Source organism: Cydia amplana, chromosome 9 (genome assembly GCF_948474715.1).
Source record: "Cydia amplana chromosome 9, ilCydAmpl1.1, whole genome shotgun sequence".
In the NCBI taxonomy this organism is placed as follows: Eukaryota; Metazoa; Arthropoda; class Insecta; order Lepidoptera; family Tortricidae; genus Cydia; species Cydia amplana.
In genome coordinates, this window is record NC_086077.1 from 18,764,650 (window position 1) to 18,788,817 (window position 24,168).

Sequence of the window (24,168 nt, forward strand, 5' to 3'; positions counted from 1 at the left end):
AAAGTAAATGGTCGGGATCGCGGGCTTCGGAACGACGAGAACACTGGTTACCGGCGTAAAGCAGGAGCGGAGGCGGACTGACTGACATTGGAAAAGAATTGAACATGTGCAGTAAGAAAAACATATTTAGTTTATGTATTGCTGCGGATGCGGGCAAGAGAAATATTATGAGGTAACAAGTGTTTCTCTGGTCCCAATGTTTCCCATCTAATATACAATAAAGACTTTATTGAAATTTAGAATTCATTTGACAGTATATTATTTGACGTTCCGTTGGGTTCCTTGGGTTACTTCACCTGAACAAATAACACCTTCTAAGTTAGTAAATTAAAAGGGGAGCCCGTATATCTCCTAAAATATCAACAAATCAGACATAAGGTAACATTTCCAGGGGACAGATAATTTTGCGCGTTAATTCGTCGGTTCCTATTGATGCTGACTGTACCAAGTCAACAGACACAGAGCGCGGCAGAACCTAAATCTAGTGCGTGATTTGTAGTGCTGGAGAGAGACTGACTTTAATTTGAAGTTAAATTTTAAAACTTCCAAAATAAAATACACTTGGAATCAGTATCATCTGTGGGTTTTAATCTTTTAATCTCATTTATAAATTGGGGGAATTCAATTGGTATTGGTCAGTGGTATTGGTATTAGCAGTTAATAAGCTTTATTTATTTGTCGGAGCGAGACTCCAGAAGAACGTATTGCTGTTACAGTTCATAGTTTTAGACGCCTGTATAAAGTCGATTAGCAATGTTTGGCTACCTATTACTTGGTTGTAACGGAAAAATAAAGTTGCGTACAAAGTAACGCCATCTATTGGCGTATTGTTGAACTAAGATGACAGGTAGAAAGCTTTGGAACGTCAAGTAGTTTAACTTGGTGAAGGTGGGTACGACGTGTGGCATTTTTGTTGTTATGATGGTAGCCTTGTCGAGCAGGTTTGCCAAGTGGACTTAAAAGCGGGAGCGGTGAGGCTCCGGGGGCAGAATTGATTTGACCGCGCTAGAGATCGGACGTTAGCCAACCTCGTGCCTAATTCGCCACGTTCCTGAAGGCTTATACCTGAAGGATTATTCTGAAAGCTTATAGATTCTCACGTTCTTTAACCATTTAGATAAGTGTTTTATTCCAAGTGTTAATTTGATTTCTTACGTGTGATTAGAAGCTTACCTTTGTAAAAATAAAGAGAAGACGTGTTGTTTTGAAAAGATGTGTCCCGCCGAGTTTGTTGCCGGTCCCATATTGGGATAACCTTCTCCAATTGAGAAGGATTTAAATCTTCTCGGGTCAGAGGTGTACGGTTGGAGCCGGCATAGCTTGACTTAAATAAAGTTTTGAACGATTTTATGTGATCCTTTTATTTGAGCTCAATTCAATACTTCCCAATTGTGAGTAGTTAGGCACTGGTATGGTTAACGAGTCCGAATGTTTATTTCATGTACCGCTAGCATAATATTTTGGCTGTGAAGTAATACATCGAGGCACCACGCCCACCCGCAATAGGCTTCCTTTCGACATATTTATTAAATTGTAATGTAACAACCTTATGAATTAATTCATGTGATTCCTCTCATGTTGTAACACTTGTAACTTGAACCAACACCCGTGTCGCGCGACAAGAGGAAGACAAGTTGAATCTGCTATTGGCTTGCAGCTATGACGCCACATGTTACCGCCAATATAGGGTGCAACCGGGATACTTGCCGCAGTGACGAGCTGTAAGCTTGCATAGACGGTAACAAAACAAAACGTTTTCGACAAACGAAATTGAAACAAAAATGTTAGTGTTGCTATAAGGCACCGCCAGATTAACATAAACGGAATATTCACATTATCTCTGTTTTCCCTACGGAAGAAACATAATATTCAGATTATCTGTTTTGTGCAGAGCGCGAGCTAATAAAGCAAAACCTCCTAGAGCGCCGGGTCCCTTTTAATCCTTTTTTGATCCAGTTGATCCAAAATGAAAAGGAAGGGTAAATTGCCGAAGGAAAATTGTTTGCTTAAACATGGTTTAAACGCATTCTAAGTACGGGGGGAGGGGTGGGGGGGATTCATTCACTTTTTACGCATGGCATTACAACACACAAATATTACACAGGTGCTTAAGTGCGATTTTAAATAAAAAGTCATCTTTAATTCTGTTCACTATGTACGACGTAAAAATAGTTGTGCTATCTATCCCGGTTTTACCCTACCACTCTATACCTAGTACCTACAGTTATGGAGTGCGACGCTAAACGACGCTAAGGGATGTATTTAATGTATTTATACAAGCAACGTGTGGTAATAAAAGTACATTGTGTTTTGTTTTACCAACAATTTTATTACAACTTAGGTACAGTCAGCATCATTGGTAGCGTATGAAACAACGTGCCAAAAGTATCTGCCACCCGTGATTACTTTTCCTTTTATACATATTATAATTATACCAAAAGAGATATTTCTCTATATTGAGTACAATCAAACTAGTCAAGAATTTCAAGATAAATAACTTGAACGAAAACTGTTGTGATTATAATAGGTATTTATTTATTTATTTAGGTAGGTACAGTAAAACCAGCTTAAGACGATTCCGAAGGGACCTAGCAAAAAAACGTCTTAAACGGGAAATCGTATTAAACGTGAAATTTGTTTTAGTATTATTTCATGTAATTTGTTTATTCAGAATGGAACTCACAACAAAGATTATAAATCAACATTAGGCTGTCAAGGAGATGGCATCGCATTCTCAGGCCGCTAAGGACCCGACAAAAGATATTAGCCAAAACAAAAAAAATTAAGTTAATAAACATAAAAAAAATAGATAACGGCGTATTGCATAACAATACGACGGTTATGTCAATAACACAAACGTGCAGATGGTGCGTAACAGTTAACATTAAGAAAACAGCCAACACTGGTTCCGGGCGTGATGCGTTGCGACGGACGGGCGCGGCGCACACCCTCCCACTTCCTCAACTTCCGAATGCACAGAATTGATGCGCGGACCAATTAGCTGATCGCTTGGGCTACAAACCTCTGGACAAGTGGAGGTGTCGCCAGAATCGCGTCCCCTTGCGTAATATTATTTATAAATACTTAAATAAAAAAATAATGAGTAGCTACGGCATGCTTAGTCCCCATTTTTTCACCCACATACGTAAGTTGGTAACATTTAGATGGCGTATTAAGCGGGACGCGAGTCGTATTAACCGTGAAAAAATGTATGAAATCAGGCCTAAAGTTGCAGGGACCGGCGTAAAATGGCGTATTATGCGGGAAATCGTATTAAACGTGATCGTATTAAGCGGGTTCTACTTTATATAACATTTCTTGAACAGTTTGATTGAAATCAATATAGAGAGAATGGTAAATAGTTTTGACTCGTAGTCTGATTGGTACGTTATTTTTAGCAAAAAGTAGCGTATCAGACTACGCAGAAATAGCAAAACGGCCGAAGTGTTCAACATAATCTACACACTTTCTCTCTTATCTCTTTTACAATAAAGGTTTGTTCAGATAATTTTGAATTCTTGGCCCGCTAAGTTACTTCTGCTGCTGACTGTTCAGGCGCCATCAGATACAACGGAGCGGCCGAGGTGCTCACAAATATCCAAACACACAAGGTAAACTAGATCCATTAAGGAACAAGTTCGCCTTTGTACCAAAAAATATGTGTTATGTTTAAAATGACCCGTTGATGTTGTATTTCTTGTACAGTATTATTAATTAACGTTGTAAGACTCAATTTCAATGTAATATCGAAAGTTGATGAATGTTTTTTTATCTTTGACTTTTATTATTTGAACGATAGGGACACACAACCAATCTTGAATTTCTACTAACCAAAAGCTGTACCATCTATGATTACCACTCTCCATAGAATCATCGCGTGACGTCACTATTACCTAACAACTTTCTATGGCACGCTTACCTACTAGATACCTCTAGCCGCTAGTCATTTGTTTGTTATCTAAACATTCACTCGTCTATAACCGGACATTTTAAATTTAAAAAGAAACCGTTCCGTTAAAATAACAAAAATTGAGTGAAAAGTTTATTTGACATTTTATGTCGGTCGGTTAAAGTTAAAATATAGGGAATCTAATCTATTAAAAAAATATTAATCTGTTTAAAGATTATTTGAAATCAGAACCACAAAAAGAAAATTAATTATTTTAAAATGGTTTATTATTGTGTAGCTATATTGTAATCACAGGTGAAACCTCAAAACGATTAAAGCTGAGTGGACAAACCAAAGAAAGTATTGGTAAAATATCTTAATCATCAAAAATTTTACAAAATTTTGATATTAAAAATATCGAACGATGTGGTTCTTTCTGTTACTAGCGTTGTGCTTAGTGTACTCGTTGTGGCGGTTGCGGTACTTCGCATCGAAAGGCGTGAAGACTTTGGTACCGGTCCCGTTTTTGGGGAATTTGGCGGCGGTTACTTTTGGACGAGAGAACTTTGTGGAGGTTATTGAAGCTGGTTATAATAAGTTCAGAGATCAGAGGTTAGTAATTATACTAGGTAACATTTAATTTTAATCTACTTTATAAAAGGAACATGTTCGTAGTCAGGCATTTGGCATTTTTTTTTACACGAGAGATAGTTACATACATAGTTAACCCCTGGAGCGCCCCAGAATTACCGTAGTATGGAACTCCTATACTAGTTACTAGCACACGTGTCTTGTTAGGGCGCTCCACGGGTTAATATGATTCGACAAATAAACCATGTAACGCCACTAATGTTTTGCTATTTCTCGTCAGATATTTCGGCATCTACCAGTACCACGTGCCAACCCTCGTCCCGCGCGACCCGGAGCTGATCCGCCGCATCATGGTGGCCGACTTCGCTGCCTTCAGCGATCGAGGGGTCCACATCGACCAGGACTGCGACCCGCTGTTCGGGAGGAACCTCATTATGCTGAGAGGTAGATTATTATGAAATAAATAAACAAATATCAACATGCTGAATGTGCATTCTCAAATATCAAGTAGTTACGGTAGAAATGTTGTGAAATAATATTTCAGATAAACAAATAAATAAATTACTATTATAGTTTTGAACGGCACGTTCGACGCCGAAACCAAAATATCAATTTTAGCCGAATTTTTACTAAACCTAAAACCGAAACCGAGTGTTTGGACAAACACTATAGCTGATAAAAGGATGGAGGATGTAGGAAGCTTACGGGACCTAATTATAGAGTTTATTGTCATTTTACAGGTTCAAGATGGCGCAGTATGCGCGCGGCACTAACTCCAGCGTTCTCCGCGTCGCGCTGTCGCAGCATGGCGCCACTTATGGCAGTCTGTGCGAGAAACGTACAGACATATCTGCACGAGCGAGTGCGACAAGATACAGAGCTAGATGTCGACGAGGTACTTACGGTAATAGTAGGAGAGCGATAGCTGACTGACAGACTCCAAACCGTCTCCAAAATGTTCTGCTGTTGAACACGCTGCTCTGGTTTCATGATTATCTCACCGTCCTCACCGAAAGTCCATATGACCGGGCAAGTAAATAAAATGTTGGCAAAATAAACAAAGAAATTATCTTGTTCTTCTTCAATTTTTGAATTTCCAGATTTCAACGGCATACGTGAACGACGTGATCGCTTCATGCGCGTTCGGGTTTGCGACAGACTCCCTCCAGGACCCTCACAACTGCATCTTCCGACTGGCGAAGCGGGCTGTGGTCCAGGATACCACGCAGATCATGAAGTTCTTCGGCTATGAGAATATGAAGACACTCATGCAGGTAAAGAGTCCGTAGCTGTCCCAGAGAATTTCAAACCCTACAAGAAATTAGAATGAATATAGGTCCAAGAGACACAAAGATGTCCTACCAAGAGAGCCAGTGGCTTAGCTATAAAGTGTACGGTTTCCAAGCTGGAAATTATGAGATGTTTCTTGGAAGAGTTAGAACTTATTGCACTAAATACCACTTGATATTTAACAATTTGGCATTAAAAAATGTGATGAACAAATCAAACTAATATACTTACCAAAAAGGCCCAGTTTTCCCTCTGGAATGGAAGCTCAGATAGCAGACGCTTGGTGTAAAAGGAGATAGAACCTGTTTAGCGAGCAGTGGCAAAAACCCGAGAAGGAAAACACGACGAAGATGATATAATAGTAACGGCCATCCCACCCTAGTGTATTTTGAGAGTCGGTATCTAGCCAGCGCTATGGAAAATGGCGTTGCTGCGCAGTTGCGTCAGCAGCAGCCATAGAATTATTGAATAGACGCGAACGCTCGGGAAACGCTAGTGTGGGGTGGTCCTAAAGGAATGCTTGTTTCAGTTGCTAAAAGTGAAAATAATAAAGACCAGTGACGCCGAACAGTTCGGCGAGCTGTTTAAGTCCGCGCTGCGCGCGCGCCGCGACGGAGCCACGCCCAGGCCGGACTTCATACAGACGCTCGTGGACGCCGCGGGTATGTGTCTGACATGCTAGCATGAGTTGCGTTCTCGCGCGACTCCATATAATATATTATCTGGCGCGACTTCAAGAGTACAGTGAATATTTTACACAATTTGATTGACGAAGGAGCATTCGTTTGAGTTTATAGATTTTTTTAATAACCATATATTTTATTTAACAAACTTGTTTTTGGGGTTTTTTTTTGTTCAAAGATTTTTTTTTTCTTTCGGGGCAATTATATCCGAAAACTTAGGCCAATCCATGCCAATTGCAGCTTTCTAGCACTAACGATCACTGAGCAAAGCCGCGGACGGACAGACGTCAGACACAGACGACGGTTATCCTATTAGTTACTACGGAACCCTAATTATACGTATTTATGGATAAGTCTTCGTCCACTCGGTCGTCCACGTCCGCAACATAAAATCGCGAAAACCGACAACATAAATAAACACTTCAAAATCACTCAAATCAAAATTACTTCGAGACATATTTATTTCTGATTTCAGGCAAAACGGCGCCAGGCGCAGAGAGTAAGTACCACGCTTAGCTCTCCTTAGCAAGTGTTGACTTTGATTGACGGAGAAATTCAATTATTACTTGTTGTGACGACCATTGTGGGGTTGAGAGTGTTGAGACCATTAATCGCGCTTTTGAGGGATTGTGAAGGTGGACGGCTCCTTTCTTCTGGGACATTTATTGTGTTCATTTTTAGGGTTCCGTAGCCAATTGGCAAAAAACGGAACCCTTATAGATTCGTCATGTCTGTCTGTCTGTCTGTCTGTCCGTCTGTCCGTCTGTCCGTCTGTCCGTCTGTCTGTCCGTCCGTATGTCACAGCCACTTTTCTCCGAAACTATAACAACTATACTGTTGAAACTTGGTAAGTAGATGTATTCTGTGAACCGCATTAAGATTTTCACACAAAAATAGAAAAAAAACAATAAATTTTTGGGGTTCCCCATACTTCGAACTGAAACTCAAAATTTTTTTTTTCATCAAACCCATACGTGTGGGGTATCTATGGATAGGTCTTCAAAAATGATATTGAGGTTCCTAATATCATGTTTTTCTAAACTGAATAGTTTGCGCGAGAGACACTTCCAAAGTGGTAAAATGTGTCCCCTCCCCCCCTGTAACTTCTAAAATAAGAGAATGATAAAACTAAAAAAAATATATGATGTACATTACCATGTAAACTTCCACCGAAAATTGGTTTGGACGAGATCTAGTAAGTAGTTTTTTTTTATACGTCATAAATCGCCTAAATACGGAACCCTTCATGGGCGAGTCCGACTCGCACTTGGCCGCTTTTTATCAAATTGAGTAGCAAAAATCAGTATTTCGCTGGTTCACTTTGTACCAGATCTTCTTAATTATGTTTTATGTTATGAACGGGTGATTTTTTTAACGTTTATAACATGATAAGTTGGGTCATGCATATTCAGGTTTATTTTTTTCTAATATTCTCTTGGATACAAAAGATTTACACTGATAAAACATATATCCTCAATATTGGTAGCGTAAAACTACGTCGTCGTGATAACAAGAAATCAAGTTTCAATGATTTTTTTTTTACTTACGGGAATACAAAGACAGCCTATTATGCTGATCTATTTTTATCTGCAAATGATTTATTAAATAGACGTAGACGTTTAGTAGACTATTGGCCTATTCGGTAAGGTTTGCCGCTTGCGTCCAGTTGACGGGCAAAGTACCTACTTGCAGCATAGTCCAGTAGTAGTTGTAGGTTTGCTTAGTTTGGGGCTAGGTCGTGACCTACTTTGCATGTTTGTCCCCAAATATTTAATGTACGCGAATAATTTCCAGATTTGTCCGACGACGACCTGGTCGCCCAGGCCGTGCTGTTTTACATCGCCGGCTACGACACCACGGCTAATCTCATCAATTATTTCCTCTACGAAATGGCCACCAATCCTACTATCCAAGTAAACTGTAGTTTTTAACTTTACAACTTGACTCGGGCATTGTTTTTTTTAACCAGACTCATTTAGAGTAAGGGTAACATTCCATTTCTGACCGCAGCTGCACTACTGGTACTGAACGCGTCGCTGTTACTGTCAATTTCCATAGTAAAATGAACAGTAGTGCAGCTGCGGTTGGAAATGGACTGTCACCTTTAGATTATAGTTTTTGTATCTTTGTGTTTTTTTTTTCAATACTATTGTTATTGCGTTTTTTGTAATTCGACATTTAGAGGCTTTATACATATCTATGTTAGTTTGATTTGATATTTACGGCTTAGTTGTATTTTATAATTATTGATGTGTTTTTTTGCTGTATGTAAATTCCATATTGACGTGTAAAAGTGCCCTTGTGGCCTATTTGATGAATAAATGTTGATATTTGATATAAGCTTAAGGCCGGTATTATCAATTAATATTCTTAACATCAAAGAAGACAAAATATTTAAATCGGTAACGGAGTTTTTATTATAATATAAGACTCAAAACGTCCAACAATATTCGAAAAAGGACTTATCATATTAAGTATATCATTATTATTTATTTAATATTGATTCACGACAGACATAGGTACGTACACATTCAAGACTGAGGTTTTTAAGTGCAAAATCTCAAGGTCTAGCACAATAATGCCGTTCGTCTTTTTAATTACATCCTAGACTCACGAGACAAATTCTTAACAATTATATAATTTCTACACACAGGATAAACTACACAGTGAACTGGGCCAGTTACCCGGGTTATATGACGATAAGGAGGCATACGATAATGTCCAGGGGCTGGAATACTTGGAGATGTGTGTCTGCGGTGAGTTTAACAATTTATGCAAATGTATGCAAATTATGTCTAATGCACACTTTATAAATTTTATAATACATAATAGGTACCTACACATATCGTTTGGCAACACGCTGAACCTTCCGCTGGATGCTTGAGGTCGTACAACATATACTACTTACTCTTTAAAAGATACCCAGACCACCCAGTTATCATAAAGATGTGAGACGTCTCCGTATGTGATCTCACCACATCACCACGGCCTGCGCTCGGCTTAATGTACACTAAGTTAAGCGCCACTTGCACCATCAATCACACTAACCCGGGGTTAACCGGTTGAACCGTTAACCCAGTGTCAAATTGTACTGGTAACCATGGTAACTCCAGGTTTAACCGCGGTTAGTGGGATGGTGCAAGTGGCCCTAAGCAGGTACATTAAGCGAGCTCTCCCACGGGTTACGGAATCTCCCCATAAAAAACAAATTAAAATTCTATTCTTCATTAAGATGGTGGTACCTAATTTACAGAGGTTCTAAGGTTGTGGCCCCTGGTCGGTGCAGCAGATCGGCGCTCGGTGGCGCGCTACGACTTTGGCCCGAACCAGACCGATGGAAAAACCCACTTTGTTGTAAGTTAGTCGCTAACAATAATATATACAATACGTACTTAGCCCTAAAGTAAAGTTAATTTCAGAGCCGACGTATGTGCCCCAACATAGTGTGCCAGTATAAGGGTCATGTTTTCATGAGAGTTAGTAAATTGTCATAGCGCGCAAATGGCGTTATTCATAAACGGCTGCTAACTTAATCAGTTGATGATCGTCGTTTGTCCCTATCTGTCGTTATGCCATAGAGAGGGACAAACGATGATCATTAGCTGATTAACTTAGCAGACGTTTATGAATAAAGTGTTAAATAGTTACCTTTGTCGCCAGCCAAGACGGTGCAAAATTTAGCTTTGCTTAGACAAACTCTAAGACCATTATTATGAATACGGCACTATTTGTCAGAATTGACTATCTACCGCACTTTTATAACAAAACTACCATCTCGTACTGTATACCTAACATAAGTACAGCTACACCACTAGATTCCTTATGATAGCGCTTCATAAAATAGAAAATTATCGCGCTTTAGAGCCAATGAAAACTCAACGCGCAGACTCATAATCTTCTCTAACAGTTATTTATTATAACGACATATTAAAGAAGCATTGTTTAAATGATCATTCCAGGCAGAAGCTGGCGTGCACATATGGCTACCAGTGTATTCCCTGCATCGAGATGAGCGCTACTGGTCAGACCCACACCAGTGCGATCCGGAGCGCTTCACCTCTGCCAACAAGCAGAATATACTGCCATACACATACATGCCTTTTGGTACTGGGCCTAGACACTGCATCGGTGAGTAAACTACAGTATATTGATTGCCGGTATACAGTCCATCGTGAGCGCTACTGGTCAGACCCTCACCAGTGCGATCCGCAGCGCTTCTTGTCTGCTAATAAGAAAAAAGTTCCGCCACATCTTTAGATAAGTATTCAGAGCAGTGATGTACCAACTGGCTCAAACAATTCATTCAACTAAATCGAGTCGCATCTTAATCAGAATCACGCCGAACTAGGCCACAGAGTTGACGGAGTTAGTTTCGCACACGTAGAGCTCTCTTTAAGTTTATTATAAGTGTGTCTCCATCTTAAGATAAAGTTCGGATATTAACTGCAGCTGCTGCGGCATCGTTGTTGCCATCGCTCTATCTGTCAATTTCCATGATAAAATTCGTTCGCCGCCGTATTACTGGCGCGATTATAACATTCATTATCTGTCTGATCAAAGAAATGCACAGACGCAGCGGCGGCAACAACGATGCTTCAACAGTAATTACAGCTGCAAACCAAACCTGCCAAACGTAGTAGTTACGTTTGGCAGGTTTGGTCCGTACCAAATCAACCAAATCTCTGTGATAAAACGTAGGAAATAACATTCAACCTGTCAAGCATTTTATTCAGAATATTACAGCAACATCGTCCGTTTCCCGCTGCATGCTGCAATGCTGCTACAGTCGCAAATATAATGTATCCTTTAGACGTTTGCTTACACGTGCGAGACTCAAAGTCGATTGTAATTTAAATATAACACACATTAGAAATTTGTCGTAACTCATAACGCCCCCGCAATAAGTATGTCGTAACAGAAGGAAGTAACTAAACTTAGCAGTGTGGCTCATCTTGTAAGATTTTGTTATAATTTCGCAGTCGAGCGTTATCGCCAGGCATGCTATTTTGATGTTTAATTTCACAGGAGTATTCCGATTTTAATAACAGGTGTCGTTGTCAAAATTAACGTAGAACAGTGGCTTATAAAAATATTTGTGAAAAAGACTGTACCATCATTATTAACCTCCCGTTATGTTTCAGGGTCCCGTTTTGCGACAACAGCAGCCAAGGTGTTCCTGTCGCAGTTCCTCCGGCAGTACAGCGTCAGCGGCGGCTCCTCGCGACAACTTGACCCCAGGGCCTTCATCCTGCGACCCAAACACGGGTTCACTCTCACTGTCACTCCGAGGAACAACAATATACATATATTATTATAGTTAACTCTTGATTATTATTATTGCATCCATTATCAAAAATCACGGACACTTAACACTAGAAAGTGTCACTAAAACTTGATCCTAGGAGACACATCCTGCGAGCTGCAGCCCATAAAGACAACTCACTGTTTAAATATAAGTATCTATTCTTATAGTTACTCTATCATAATAATAATCGTCTATAGATACAACTTTTACTATGGCATCCAATTGATCCAATATCCAATGGCTATTTCATTTAAAAATTATTCGCTAACTTTAAAATAATGCTGCAGAAAAATAAATAAAATTAACAATGGAACGACACGGGGTGGAAAGAGGCCTTCAAAAGAGTCGCGACTATTATCGCCACAATGCTGCTGCCTCGCCGGCACCGGCGCCACGCGGGACCCGGGCCTATTTGGCGACGAAAATATACAAAAATTAAACAGTTAGCTTCGCGGTAGACTATTTACGTTTTAGATGCGTGACAAGCGTGTTACAATATATTATGAAACAAGTAATGATACTGAACAACTAATGGCATACGAGAGGGATAAATGGAAAATACTCCACCGACAAGAGGATACCTCTAAAATTGAAGAAGAAGCCCTACAGGGTGTCATGTTGTACACGATTCTATGCCATAGGTTAAGATACAATGTGATATGCAATAAAGATTATGAGTATGAGTATGAGTATGAAGGGTGATACCGAGTGAATAAATTATAACGTAAAGAGGCTCTGAGCAAAGCAAGGCTGTTTCTTAATTTTGTGTCTGTCTGTCTTACAGTAAATCTAGGACCTGAATTTAAAAGTGCTCTAAATAAAACACTTACAATTGAAAGCTTATATCAAAAGTAAGTACTTAATTTCTTATGTGTTAAACGTGACTGCCTGCTGTAGGTAGGAGAGGTAGGTATTCGTTTTGATTATTAAATTGTACAACAGGATTTAATCGCGTATTTAATAATGTGTAAAAATCATGAAAGTTTAAATCAGTGATTCGTTTGGATTAATTTTGCAGCAGGAGCTTGACATTGCAAAGTCTCATACTCTATTTTATCTAAGAGCCACTACTTCGATTAAAAACATTAAAAGCATGTAGCAAGCGAGGCATGAAAACGAAGTTGAGCAGCGCAGCAATCTTCGTATATTCCCGACATTCCCGTACGCTCCACTACTCGCAACAAAAATATCTATTAAAAGTATTAAAACCCGCTCGCTAGCTAACTTCTTTGTGCGGATACTTAAAGTTAATGTAGCAAATTGAACTTAAGAATTACTTCATTGCTGGGAACTAACCGGGATTTCGATGCAAATTATAAAAGGAAGGTTTGGAGAAAGTTGCGCAGCAAAATATGACATTCAATCGTTTATATAATATCTTACTTATTTCACAAAGGGTTTATGACAGCAACAATTTTATCGGGTATTATCACTATCCAATTCCAAACCAATTAATCCCTTAAATTCATTCCTCCCGGTTTTGAGCAGTATTCGGCCATTCTCTTAAAAACAAAATAACAAAGAAGCGATAAGCGGTTAGCAATTGTGCCCTCACCTAAAAGTAAGCTGATATTTTCCACCCCATTTTACTATTCTAGCATTGCTGCCATCTACAGCGTTCTCCGTCATGCAAAAACGGTGATCCACAAACAATGCAGGGGAAGCTCGCTCGCGACTCCGGCGTGGGTTCATATTGAACGAGCGAGGTGACGGCTCAAGGGCAACCCGGGCAACCCGGTCTTGCCTTCACGGCCTATTCGACCAGGCCAGCATATAACAACGGTGATCCACAAACAACGCACGGGAAGTTCGCTCGCGACTCTGGCGTGCGTTCATATTGAACGAACGAGGTGACGGCTCAAGGGTAACCCGACGAACCTTCACGGCCTATTCGAGGAGGCCAGCATATAACAACGGTGGGATTGTTTGTGGATACAAACAACGCCCGGGAGGCTCGCGCTCCCGACTCCTGCGGCGTTGGTTACACAGGCTGTGCGAGTGTTGTCTAATAGGCCGGCTCAGGGTTATCCCCTGCTGAACCAATGTTAAGTACATGACCTGCAGCAGCCACACTATTAACTTTTCTATCATTATTTTAGTGACTCTTTTTACAGTTTTTACCTAAATTTCTGTGTCACCGGGTCTCGGTAAGCTAGTGGGGTGTGTGTGGGCGACAATGCGCTCGTTATCCCATTATAACGACACATAATGAGCCGGGCACTTTAATTACGTGCGGACTGCTCTGTTATCTACTTACGACGGGATTTAGTGTGCTAGATAACTAAACATTTCTGACTGAAACACATTTCTATTATATTTTATTATGTGATAACTCAGATAAGCTTTTATTTTATGGGTGAAATTACACTGAGGATACAAAATCTGTGTACCTAGACTAGACTAGACATTTCTTGAAACAGTGTTTTGCCTTTTCGCCGAAGTTCGACGAAATTTTGTGCTCTTGGTACCTACCCCCTCACGCAATACATGACATACAATATTTGGAACACACACACACACACACAATTGGAATAGTAGGTACACATGAACTCGGGTGCGTTCTCACATCTTTAATGACAGCCAGTGGCAAGTAAAATTGGTTATTTCCAGGGGTCGGACAAAAAGTGCGGATGACGTAAAAATGACGTAATCTTGCACACAGGATGATAATGTTTGAGTTTGTATTTAAACTTCCGTGTGACATGTAGTAACAAAGTAGTATTAATGAAGTAACAAAATAATCGTAAATAAATCCATGGAATTAATAATACAGGTGGTAGGGTGATGTAGTGAATAATAGTTATTTGTACAACAAGTGATCAAAGTTTGATATTTCTTCGAGTGCTTATTTTGAGTCCCGTGCAAGCGAAAGATTCTATAATAGATTCACGAGCGTAGCGAGTGAATCTAATTTAGAATCTTGAGCGTAGTAAGGGACTCAAAAGCGCACGAGATGTAAATAACTTTGATCTCGTGTAGTACACAACATTTTTCACCTCAGCGCAGTGAGAACATACCTATTAGACAACTTGAAAAATGTAATCCTTCTTCATCACTTAATACCGGCACTCATGTTTTCTTAAGATATACAAACAATTAAGTTTAATTACCGCAATGGAACACAAAAACAAAACGTAATAATAAATTCCAGTAAAATAATATAGAAATAACAAACATTAACTGACACTTCAATCGACAATTTGTTTTTGTAAAAAAAATATTTGTAAGATACGGTCCGAATTGCGGATACGTACTAATTGTCAACTATGGTAGAAATTCTTAAAAGTAAAATAATTATTTTTGCGTGATGATCTGTGTATTTTTTGAGTTCGTTATTTTAATTGTACAATAAAATACCTAAAATATAATATTTTATCAGTTTTTATCAATTCTTAAACTTTATTTTTATTTATTAATTATTAAGAATTCATACTCGTACGTGGTTTGGAACGATGCGGTCTGAAGTTTTTCGGGGGTCTATTATAAACCGTGAATATACTGTTGAATGTCGTTTTAACTTTTTATTGTCTGTTTCTTTTTGCTAACAGTGTGAAAGGGACAGAGATAATAGAACTCAAGTATTTCGAACTTTTATTAGACCCCGCATGTTGAAGTGACATTTGACTATAAAGGTCACTTGAATGCCATTTTGTCTCACTCAGTGAGCAAAATCGCATTTTGCTCACTGTTTTTAAGAATCAAAGTACCCTTGTTCGAGCTGCTGAGGTGAAAAATAAATTTCACGAAACTTGCCACAATATTCGAGTAAAGATGACATTTTAGAGCGTTTTCTTATACATTAGTAAATATAAATTTTAGCTAAATATAATCGTGAAGATACAATAGCGTCAATAGCTAAACAATAACGAAGTCAATTTATTGTTCATCTGATTGACAATGTGTCAGTCAAAAACGTACTTACTCATTTCAAGTGGCGATATCGTTTAATAAAGAGGTTGATAAATGATAAGTGATAATTGTTTATGAAAATCAAAAATACTATTTGAAATCATCCTATAAGTGGTTTGACGTCATCCGCACTTTTTATCCGACCCCTGGGCCTTATTTCATAGCGAACCAATTTATTATACCTACACGTGCCGGAAATGGAACATATTTATGTGTAGGTACACATGTGATATCTGCAGCAGCCGTCACTCCGAGCTTCCGTTCATTTCATCTCTAAATGAAACTGTCAATCCACCTTGTAGGTATATTTTGTTGCGGAGATTTTTCAGTTTTAGTACCTGCTTTTCAATGATTTATAACTCAAGATAGGTTATAGGCGTTCCAAAATTGAAGCGTTTACCTTGTGACAAATTGGACAAGTTGCCTTTAGACGCGGCTGGACAAGCGAGAAATGTGCACGTGCATGCTAACGAGCTCCAGCACACCGAAAGAGAAAGAGACGACCTTATGTTTAACAACGAGTGTGACAAAGATGGATGGAATGAAAAAAATAATCAAAAATACCTAACAAATTTCTTCGGAGGCACAGAAATAAATATGGAAGTATTTTTTGTGCTCCTCAAGTATGAGTATAACCTATCTATGGTTATATAATATCATTGCTGCTTTTGAGTGTTTTAGCTTCATGTTTTTAGTTACCCACCGTGGGGTTAATAAGATATATTTAATTTTTAATACGTATAATGACTTGGCCATATCGCACGGCTGCACGGCTGAGTAAAGCATTATGTGCGATTGCCAAAGTCATTATATGGTATTAAAAGTTATAGATATCTTATTGTCCTTATTGATACGGTTTAACACCCCCTGGCACTGACTAACATAACCGACTTGGTTTCACATAACATCTCAAAACTTTTTTGTAGTGTAAGAATTGCGTTGCGAGCAAACTTGCATCTTTTTACATGTAATGTTTTTGATGGGATCTCATCTCTTTTTGTAGGTAAGTAGTCCTTCTTTTCGGGTACTTCTTGTACGTCAGCTACAACTTTTCTCAAAGCTCATACTCATACCCATCCCGCACTATACTCGTAGGTACTCATACCTCATACCTATACAATACTCATGGCCATACCAAACTATACTTGTACTCATACAATACTCATACCCACTTGGGTATGGCCCCCAGATTAAGTTTTCGATGTTGGAGTCATAGGCCCTCAGGGCTCTAGTACCGCAAACGCAAAACATTACTTTACTTTCGTGTGTTCGTCTTGTCTCTCAATCGCTCAAATGTTCCAGAGCAATACCTACACTACAATACAACAGAGACATATAACTGGTCAAGCAGATCGTGTCAGTAGAAAAAACGGCAAATTTGAAAAATGTAGTCACGAAAGGGTTATCGTCCCATAGAAAATTTGAATTTCGCGCCTTTTTTAGGGTTCCGTAGTTTACTGACAAGATTTGCTTGACCAGCTTTAATATTGTTATAGAAATTTAGATTTTTGATGTTTGCAATTGCGATAGTCGGTCACCAGGTATTTCCCATTTTTGGGATTTCCTGGAGTAATTATTAATGTTGCTGCTTTAAAAAAATTACAAAACGTAGCGGATCATAGTTTTGATTAAGTACTTTTAACTTGTGGCGTGTTAATACCCGACTAAAACAGCTTTACCTTAGCCTGGCAACACCACCCCCCGACACGCCATCTTTCTTCAGAGACTGTCAGTCGATAGACATCTACGTAAAATAAATATATTATATTTTGCTAATCAAACTAAATTAGTATTCATTCAGTCAGCTTGAATCTAGCGCCTACTTTCATAGTTGTTGTGCATTGTTTTCTAACAGACCATCCGAATTCGGTTCGTTACATGTCTTCCGTCCCTATCGTCGGCAAAGTGGTGACCCCGTAGAAAGCACGCCGATTTCTTCAAGCGTCTACGCCCCCAGCGTGAATCCAAGATCGCATCGTAGACGTCGGTGTCAACAAAGAAGATCTACAAAGTGCATCGAAAAATGACCGAAAACAAAAGGCGTGGTCATAACCTTGCATAACCTAGGCACCTGTCGAAGCTCGTCCATAAAGGTGCCCACAGACGGACGGACTGTCTTACAAGCACTCACTGTCAACTTGTCGTCAATCGCCGAGATCGCATCATTCTCATCGGCCAGTGCGGATCGCCCTACGAAACGTCATACGTCATCCAGCGATTGCCCGCCCGCCAGTGTCAGCGATTTCACGCAAGTAAAATCTAAACTTTTACTGTTTTCACGGAACTTTTCAGTGTTTTTTTTTTTTTCGTCCGATAATTTATTTCAAAGAACAAAAGTGCGCGTGCTACGTTATATAAAGTGCCTACATAATAACAAACTAACCAATAGCTACATATACAAATTTAAATACGTCCCGGTTTTGGAAACTTACTAACTGTTTGGTGTGTGCGGTGCTGACTAATTAACAATATTAACTGGACATTTGTTGCTCTTGTTGCTACCTGTTACTATACAATTTGCCAAATTTAACCCTGATTTTGCCACTGATTTTCTTACTGTTTTTGGAAACATTTTAACCTTAATTTCTGAGTCTATGTGCATTTTAACTGTCTTGTTTTGCCTGTGTGTTACGTTTTGATCGTCTGTGTGTAACATTGGGTTGTGGTATCAAACTTTAAAATGTCTCTTGAGGAATTGCGGACTGAGCTGGAGGCCCTAAGGGTGCAAAATGCGGCTCTACAAGCCCAGCAGAACCGGCCTTCAACATCTGACACACCTACAGCTGACACCGTGGCACCAACAAAAGGCATATGCGGTGTTACAGTGAAGCTGCCTCCATTCTGGGCCGACCGACCAGCAGTATGGTTCGCCCAGGCAGAGGCACAATTTCATCTGGCAGGGATAAAGGCAGACATGACTAAATTCAGTCATGTCATCAGTATAATTGATCAACGACTAATAGGGGAGATTGAAGACATCATTATGAACCCGCCGGAGCAAGAAAAATACAAAACGCTGAAAGATGAACTGATCCGGCGGCTTTCTGTGTCCGAGCAGCAGCGCGTCGAGCGGCTGCTAAGCAGTGAGGAACTTGGAACGCGTAAGCCCTCTGCTTTCCTCCGCCACCTACAGTCTCTAGCCGGCTCATCTAAGGATGACAGCATCTTAAGACAATTATGGATGCGACGGCTACCAGGCCAAGCCCAAGCAATCTTAACTGCTCAGTCCGACATCAGCCTTGATAAACTTGCAGAGTTGGCAGACAAAATTATGGAAGTCACTCCTGGCCCACAACAATTATGTCAGGTATCTAACAACTCAGGGCAGCCTGACCTTAAAACTCTGATGGACCGCCTCGAGCAGCTCACCCAGCAGGTTGCTGCTTTGACCACAACCGGGCAGCGTGGCAGATCCCGGAATAGATCCTCATCGCGCAGCAGAGGCCGAAGCAGCACCCCGGCCGGCAGCGCGACTCGGCTGTGCTGGTACCACAAAAAGTTTCAAACAAGAGCAACCAAATGCAACCCGCCATGCAACTGGAACAACTCGGAAAACTCCAGCAGCGGTCAGTAGAGGCGGGGGCTGACTGCTGCTCCATGGAACCAACCAGCCGCCGTCTCTTCGTTACCGATAAGGTAACGAAGCACCAGTTCCTGATTGACACAGGTTCGGACTTGTGCTGCTATCCGTACCGCTGGCTTAGGGAGCCGAGGAGACCTACTGAGTGGGACCTGAGAGCGGCGAATGGCAGCACAATATTGACCTACGGAACAGTCAACCTTAGACTTGATTTTGGACTGCGGCGCGACTTCACCTGGCAGTTTGTGGTGGCGGATGTTAATTCAGCCATCATCGGTTCAGACTTTTTGGCCCATTACCATCTTCTACCAGATTGCCACACTCAAAGCCTTGTGGACGGTAAGACTGGACTAAAGGCCATTTGCTCAACTGCTACAGTCACGCAGCCCAGCATCAAATCTATCTGTCTACGGGACTCTCCTTTTGCACAAGTGCTCGCCGAGTTCCCTGACATCACTAAACCTCCTGGATTCCAGCGGTTAGTCAAGCACAACACCGTGCACCATATTAGGACCACCGAAGGCCCACCCATTTCCTGCCGTCCCCGACGCTTGGCACCTCAGAAGCTATCTGCTGCCAAGGCCGAATTAGAGGACATGGTGCGGACAGGGGTGGCACGGCCATCCGAGAGTGCTTGGTCCTCTCCCTTGCACATGACGACTAAGAAAGACCAGTCTTGGCGTCCATGCGGGGACTATCGCGCACTGAACGCCAGGACCATTCCTGACCGCTATCCAGTGCGCCACATCAACGACTACGTGAATAACCTCGCTGGTGCTACCATCTTTAGCACCCTCGATCTGGTGAAGGCGTATCACCAGATCCCAGTAGCTGAGGACGACATACCCAAGACCGCCATCGTTACCCCGTTTGGCCTCTTCGAATTCCCTTTCATGACATTTGGGTTACGAAATGCCGGTCAAACCTTTCAAAGGTTCATCGATGAGGTCACACGGGGTCTCGATTTTGTTTTTCCATATATAGATGACATCCTCGTCTACTCAGCTGACGAGACTCTGCACAAGGAACATCTGCGTATCCTGTTCACGCGTTTGCAGGAGTATGGGCTCGTACTCAACCCTTCCAAGTGCGTCTTAGGCGCAAAGGAAGTAGTGTTCCTGGGATACCACGTGAGTGCTGAAGGCACTCGCCCTCCTCAGGACCGCATTCAAGCTCTCATTGATTTTCCTCCTCCAAAGGACGTTCAAGGCGTGCGCCGTTTCCTCGGCATGATGAACTACTATCGCCGTTTTATCCCCCACGCCGCGAAATATCAAGCGCCTCTCGTAGATGCAGTAGTCGCCATCAATGGTAAGGGTGCCAAACCATTTCCTTGGACACCCGAGCTTCTAGCACACTTCGAGGCGTGCAAGTCAAGCTTGTCGAACGCGACCCTACTCCAACATCCGGTCAACGACGCACCTCTGGGACTTTTCACGGACGCCTCCAGCGTCCACGTCGGATCTTGCATCCAGCAGTTCGTGAACAACCAATGGTGCCCTCTTGCCTTTTTCAGCAGAAAGTTGACTCCTCAGCAATCTCAGTGGCCAGCATACTACCGAGAACTCTTCGCGGTGTACGAAAGCGTACAACACTTCCGCCATATTCTCGAGGTCCAACATGTGACCATTTATACTGACCACAAGCCGTTGTTGTACGCTTTCGTACAACGAAGAGAAAAACTCCCGCCATCGCAGCTGAACCAGCTATCGTTTATTGGCCAATTTACAACGGACATCCGCTACATAAAAGGAGAGGACAACGTTGTAGCCGATGCGATGTCGCGGATCGAGGCCGTCTCGTTAGAAGAAGATTACGAGGCCCTCGCTAAAGCACAACTAGAGGACCAAGAGCTTACCGACCTACGTCAAGGTAACTCCAGCCTTCAGCTGTCACGCATCGCTGTACCCGGTACAGACGTCTCCATCCTTTGCGACGTCTCCACTGGCAAGCCTCGCCCTTATCTGACCCCTTCGTTTCGTCGCGCGGTGTTTGACAAGTTGCACAACTTGAGCCACCCCGGCGTCAGAGCCACCACTCGACTTATGGTAAGTCGTTATGTATGGCCATCCATTCGGAAGGACTGTCGTAGATGGGCCCAGTCTTGCCTTGCGTGTCAGCGTAGTAAGGTTTCAAGGCATACCTCGTCACCTCTAGGTACTTTCGAGCAACCATCTGGACGTTTCATGCATGTCCACATTGATATCGTTGGTCCCCTTCCTGTTTGTGATGACTATCGGTATTGTCTCACAGCCATCGACAGGGTTTCCAGGTGGCCAGAGGTGTGGCCGATGCGTTGCATTACTGCCGATGAGGTGGCCGATACCTTCGTCCAGGGATGGATATCTCGCTTTGGTGTCCCTACTACAATAACTACTGACCAGGGCACACAGTTTGAGTCTGATCTTTTCAGACGTTTACTGCAGACTTGTGCCACCAAGCGCATTCGTACAACTGCGTACCATCCCTGCGCGAACGGAATGATCGAGCGCGTGCACCGCCAGCTCAAGGCCGCACTTATGTGCCACTCTGGCTCCTGGACGCGCGCTCTACCACTCGTCCTACTCGGCATGCGTACCGCCTACAAGGATGACTTGAAGGCCACAACTGCTGAGATGGTATATGGCGAATCTCTCCGCCTACCCGGTGAGATGCTAGTCTCCGCACCGGACGAAAGCAGACTCGACGATCCTGCCGATTTCGTCGTCCAGCTGCGACGCAAGATGTCGTCTTTTCGCCCAGCTCCAGCTTCTCGCCACTCGACTCGTCCCATCTTTGTCTCTAAAAATTTGCCTACATCAACACACGTGTTTCTACGTGACGACACCGTACGACGCCCATTGCAACCTCCTTATACTGGTCCTTTTGCCGTAGTGAGGCGTTCCACGGACGGGAAAACCCTGACCCTGGACATTAAGAACAAAGAGGTTGTAGTGAGCGTCGATCGTGTCAAACCAGCTTTCGTGGACTCAGATGATACTCATAGTTCTGGTACACCTGCTCCAGCGGCTCTGCAGTCTCAGGACGTACCTCGGGCGCAGCCACCTGGGCCCGCTCCTCCTATTAATATACCTGCGGATACCACCGCCAATTCCGATCAACCTTACACGACACGTTCAGGACGACACGTTAGATTTAAAGACAGTGACGATTATTGTTACTTTTAATTGTTACTTAGTTTCATGTCTGTTGTAAGAACTGTTATGTAATACTTATGTTATTTTCTGAACGATTTATTATCTTCTGAAATTAGTTTTACAACATCCTTTAACGATTGATTGTTTCATATTTGTTCTATGGCTCTCTTGTCATCTGTTGAACTTATGTAACTTAGTTTTACAAAACTTGATTGTCATGTTACCCTTCTCCGTGGGGGGGTGGTGTGGCGTGTTAATACCCGACTAAAACAGCTTTACCTTAGCCTGGCAACACCACCCCCCGACACGCCATCTTTCTTCAGAGACTGTCAGTCGATAGACATCTACGTAAAATAAATAAAGTCCGTCAACCAAATCTTGTCAGTAGTAAAAGGCGGCAAATTTGAAAAATCGCGGGTTAGCAACACTGTGTTCGAATAATTCCAAAATGCATGTCATCTGTGTTTTATCTGTGGAATGTGGATCGTGATGGGATCGTGAATGACAGCCGTCACCTTATTTGTTTTCATTTGGTTTTCATTCTGAATCGTTTCTGTTTCAAGAGATATTTCTGCTGTCACCATTAAATACCAATACATTAAATAAAAATAAGCAAAGCTAAGGGGCCTACAATGTACAATCATGCTCGTTGATGGTAAACATTACTAAAAATTGAGGTTATGACAAGTAGGTACATACTGGAAGAACTCTTTCGAACTTTTAAGATTATGTTCAGTTTTTTTGTTTTAGGGTTAAAAGGCATAAATAAAATTAAAACGTATGCCTAAATCTATCCAACAAGATCATAAATTGTGTCCTGGAAACCGTCCATAGGCCCACATGTCTAATATTTTCAGCAATCAGTTGTGACTATTTACAAAGATGCAATAGAATACTACAGAGTATTATGCTTGGTTGAAGTGACCCGGTAACATTGATAACTTCATTATATTTTTTCAATTAATGACCTGAATTATAGTGTAAGCTAAAGTGACCCTTATCTTATTTACCTTTAAATTAAATAAACACCCAAATATCAGTTGTTTTATTTTTAATATGTAATCCTATTGTACAATATATACCAATCAAAAAAATTACACAGGTATGTCATATAGTCATATTCATCCAGAAGAGTACACTAATTTACATTAACAAGTGGCATATTATATTGTAAATAACAAATATATGCACTATCTAATTATCTGCATTTTGATATGATTTTATTTTAGTAAACTTAGAAGACATAGATAGGGAACAAAGAGAATATAAGCACTACGAGTTGGAGTGAGAGGCGAGGTGGAGTTGTTTTTGATATCTTTAAATTTGTTCATAATTTTGATTGTTTATCATTGTTTTAACATCGGTTTTAAATTGTCCGTCCATGTTTCAAATTTTTTCAATAAACCGCGAGTGACAATTTGAATTGACGTACGCAGGGCGCGCTCTTTTGGTCTTTTGGTTCGAAAAATCTTTTGGTTCGATGTACATTGCTGCTTTTCTTAGCGCAATACTGCTCTTTGAGTGTTGCCCTACTTTAGTTTGCTTTACATTGCTACTGACAAGATTTGGTTGACGGACTATATATTATATTTTGCTAATCAAACTAAATTAGTATTCATTCAGTCAGCTTGAATCTAGCGCCTACTTTCATAGTTGTTGTGCATTGTTTTCTAACAGACCATCCGAATTCGGTTCGTTACATGTCTTCCGTCCCTATCGTCGGCAAAAACTTTTGCAGTTTTTCTGGCTTGCCTACTATTAAGTTTCAAATTGAACTGAACTGC

At 41.2% G+C, this 24,168-nt stretch overlaps 1 protein-coding gene across 1 annotated transcript; it reads left to right on the top strand.

Annotated features, from left to right (window-relative positions):
* The first annotated feature begins 4,289 nt into the window (after positions 1 to 4,289).
* Positions 4,290 to 11,818, top strand: LOC134650748 (cytochrome P450 9e2-like). Its single transcript, XM_063505680.1, has 12 exons — positions 4,290 to 4,501; positions 4,761 to 4,924; positions 5,221 to 5,375; positions 5,581 to 5,754; positions 6,300 to 6,438; positions 6,724 to 6,756; positions 6,929 to 6,952; positions 8,248 to 8,366; positions 9,107 to 9,209; positions 9,707 to 9,807; positions 10,413 to 10,581; positions 11,595 to 11,818. The coding sequence occupies exons 1-12, from the start codon at positions 4,314 to 4,316 to the stop codon at positions 11,768 to 11,770; spliced, it is 1,545 nt and encodes a 514-aa protein (XP_063361750.1). The 5' UTR covers positions 4,290 to 4,313; the 3' UTR covers positions 11,771 to 11,818.
* The last annotated feature ends 12,350 nt before the right edge of the window (positions 11,819 to 24,168 follow it).

Excerpts from the sequence above, each read along its gene's own strand:
- LOC134650748 (XM_063505680.1), top strand. The coding sequence starts at position 4,314 with ATGTGGTTCTTTCTGTTACTAGCGTTGTGCTTAGTGTACTCGTTGTGG. Across the intron at positions 4,502-4,760 it reads AATAAGTTCAGAGATCAGAG|ATATTTCGGCATCTACCAGT; the intron begins GTTAGTAATTAT and ends ATTTCTCGTCAG. Across the intron at positions 6,757-6,928 it reads GACGTCAGACACAGACGACG|GCAAAACGGCGCCAGGCGCA; the intron begins GTTATCCTATTA and ends TTCTGATTTCAG.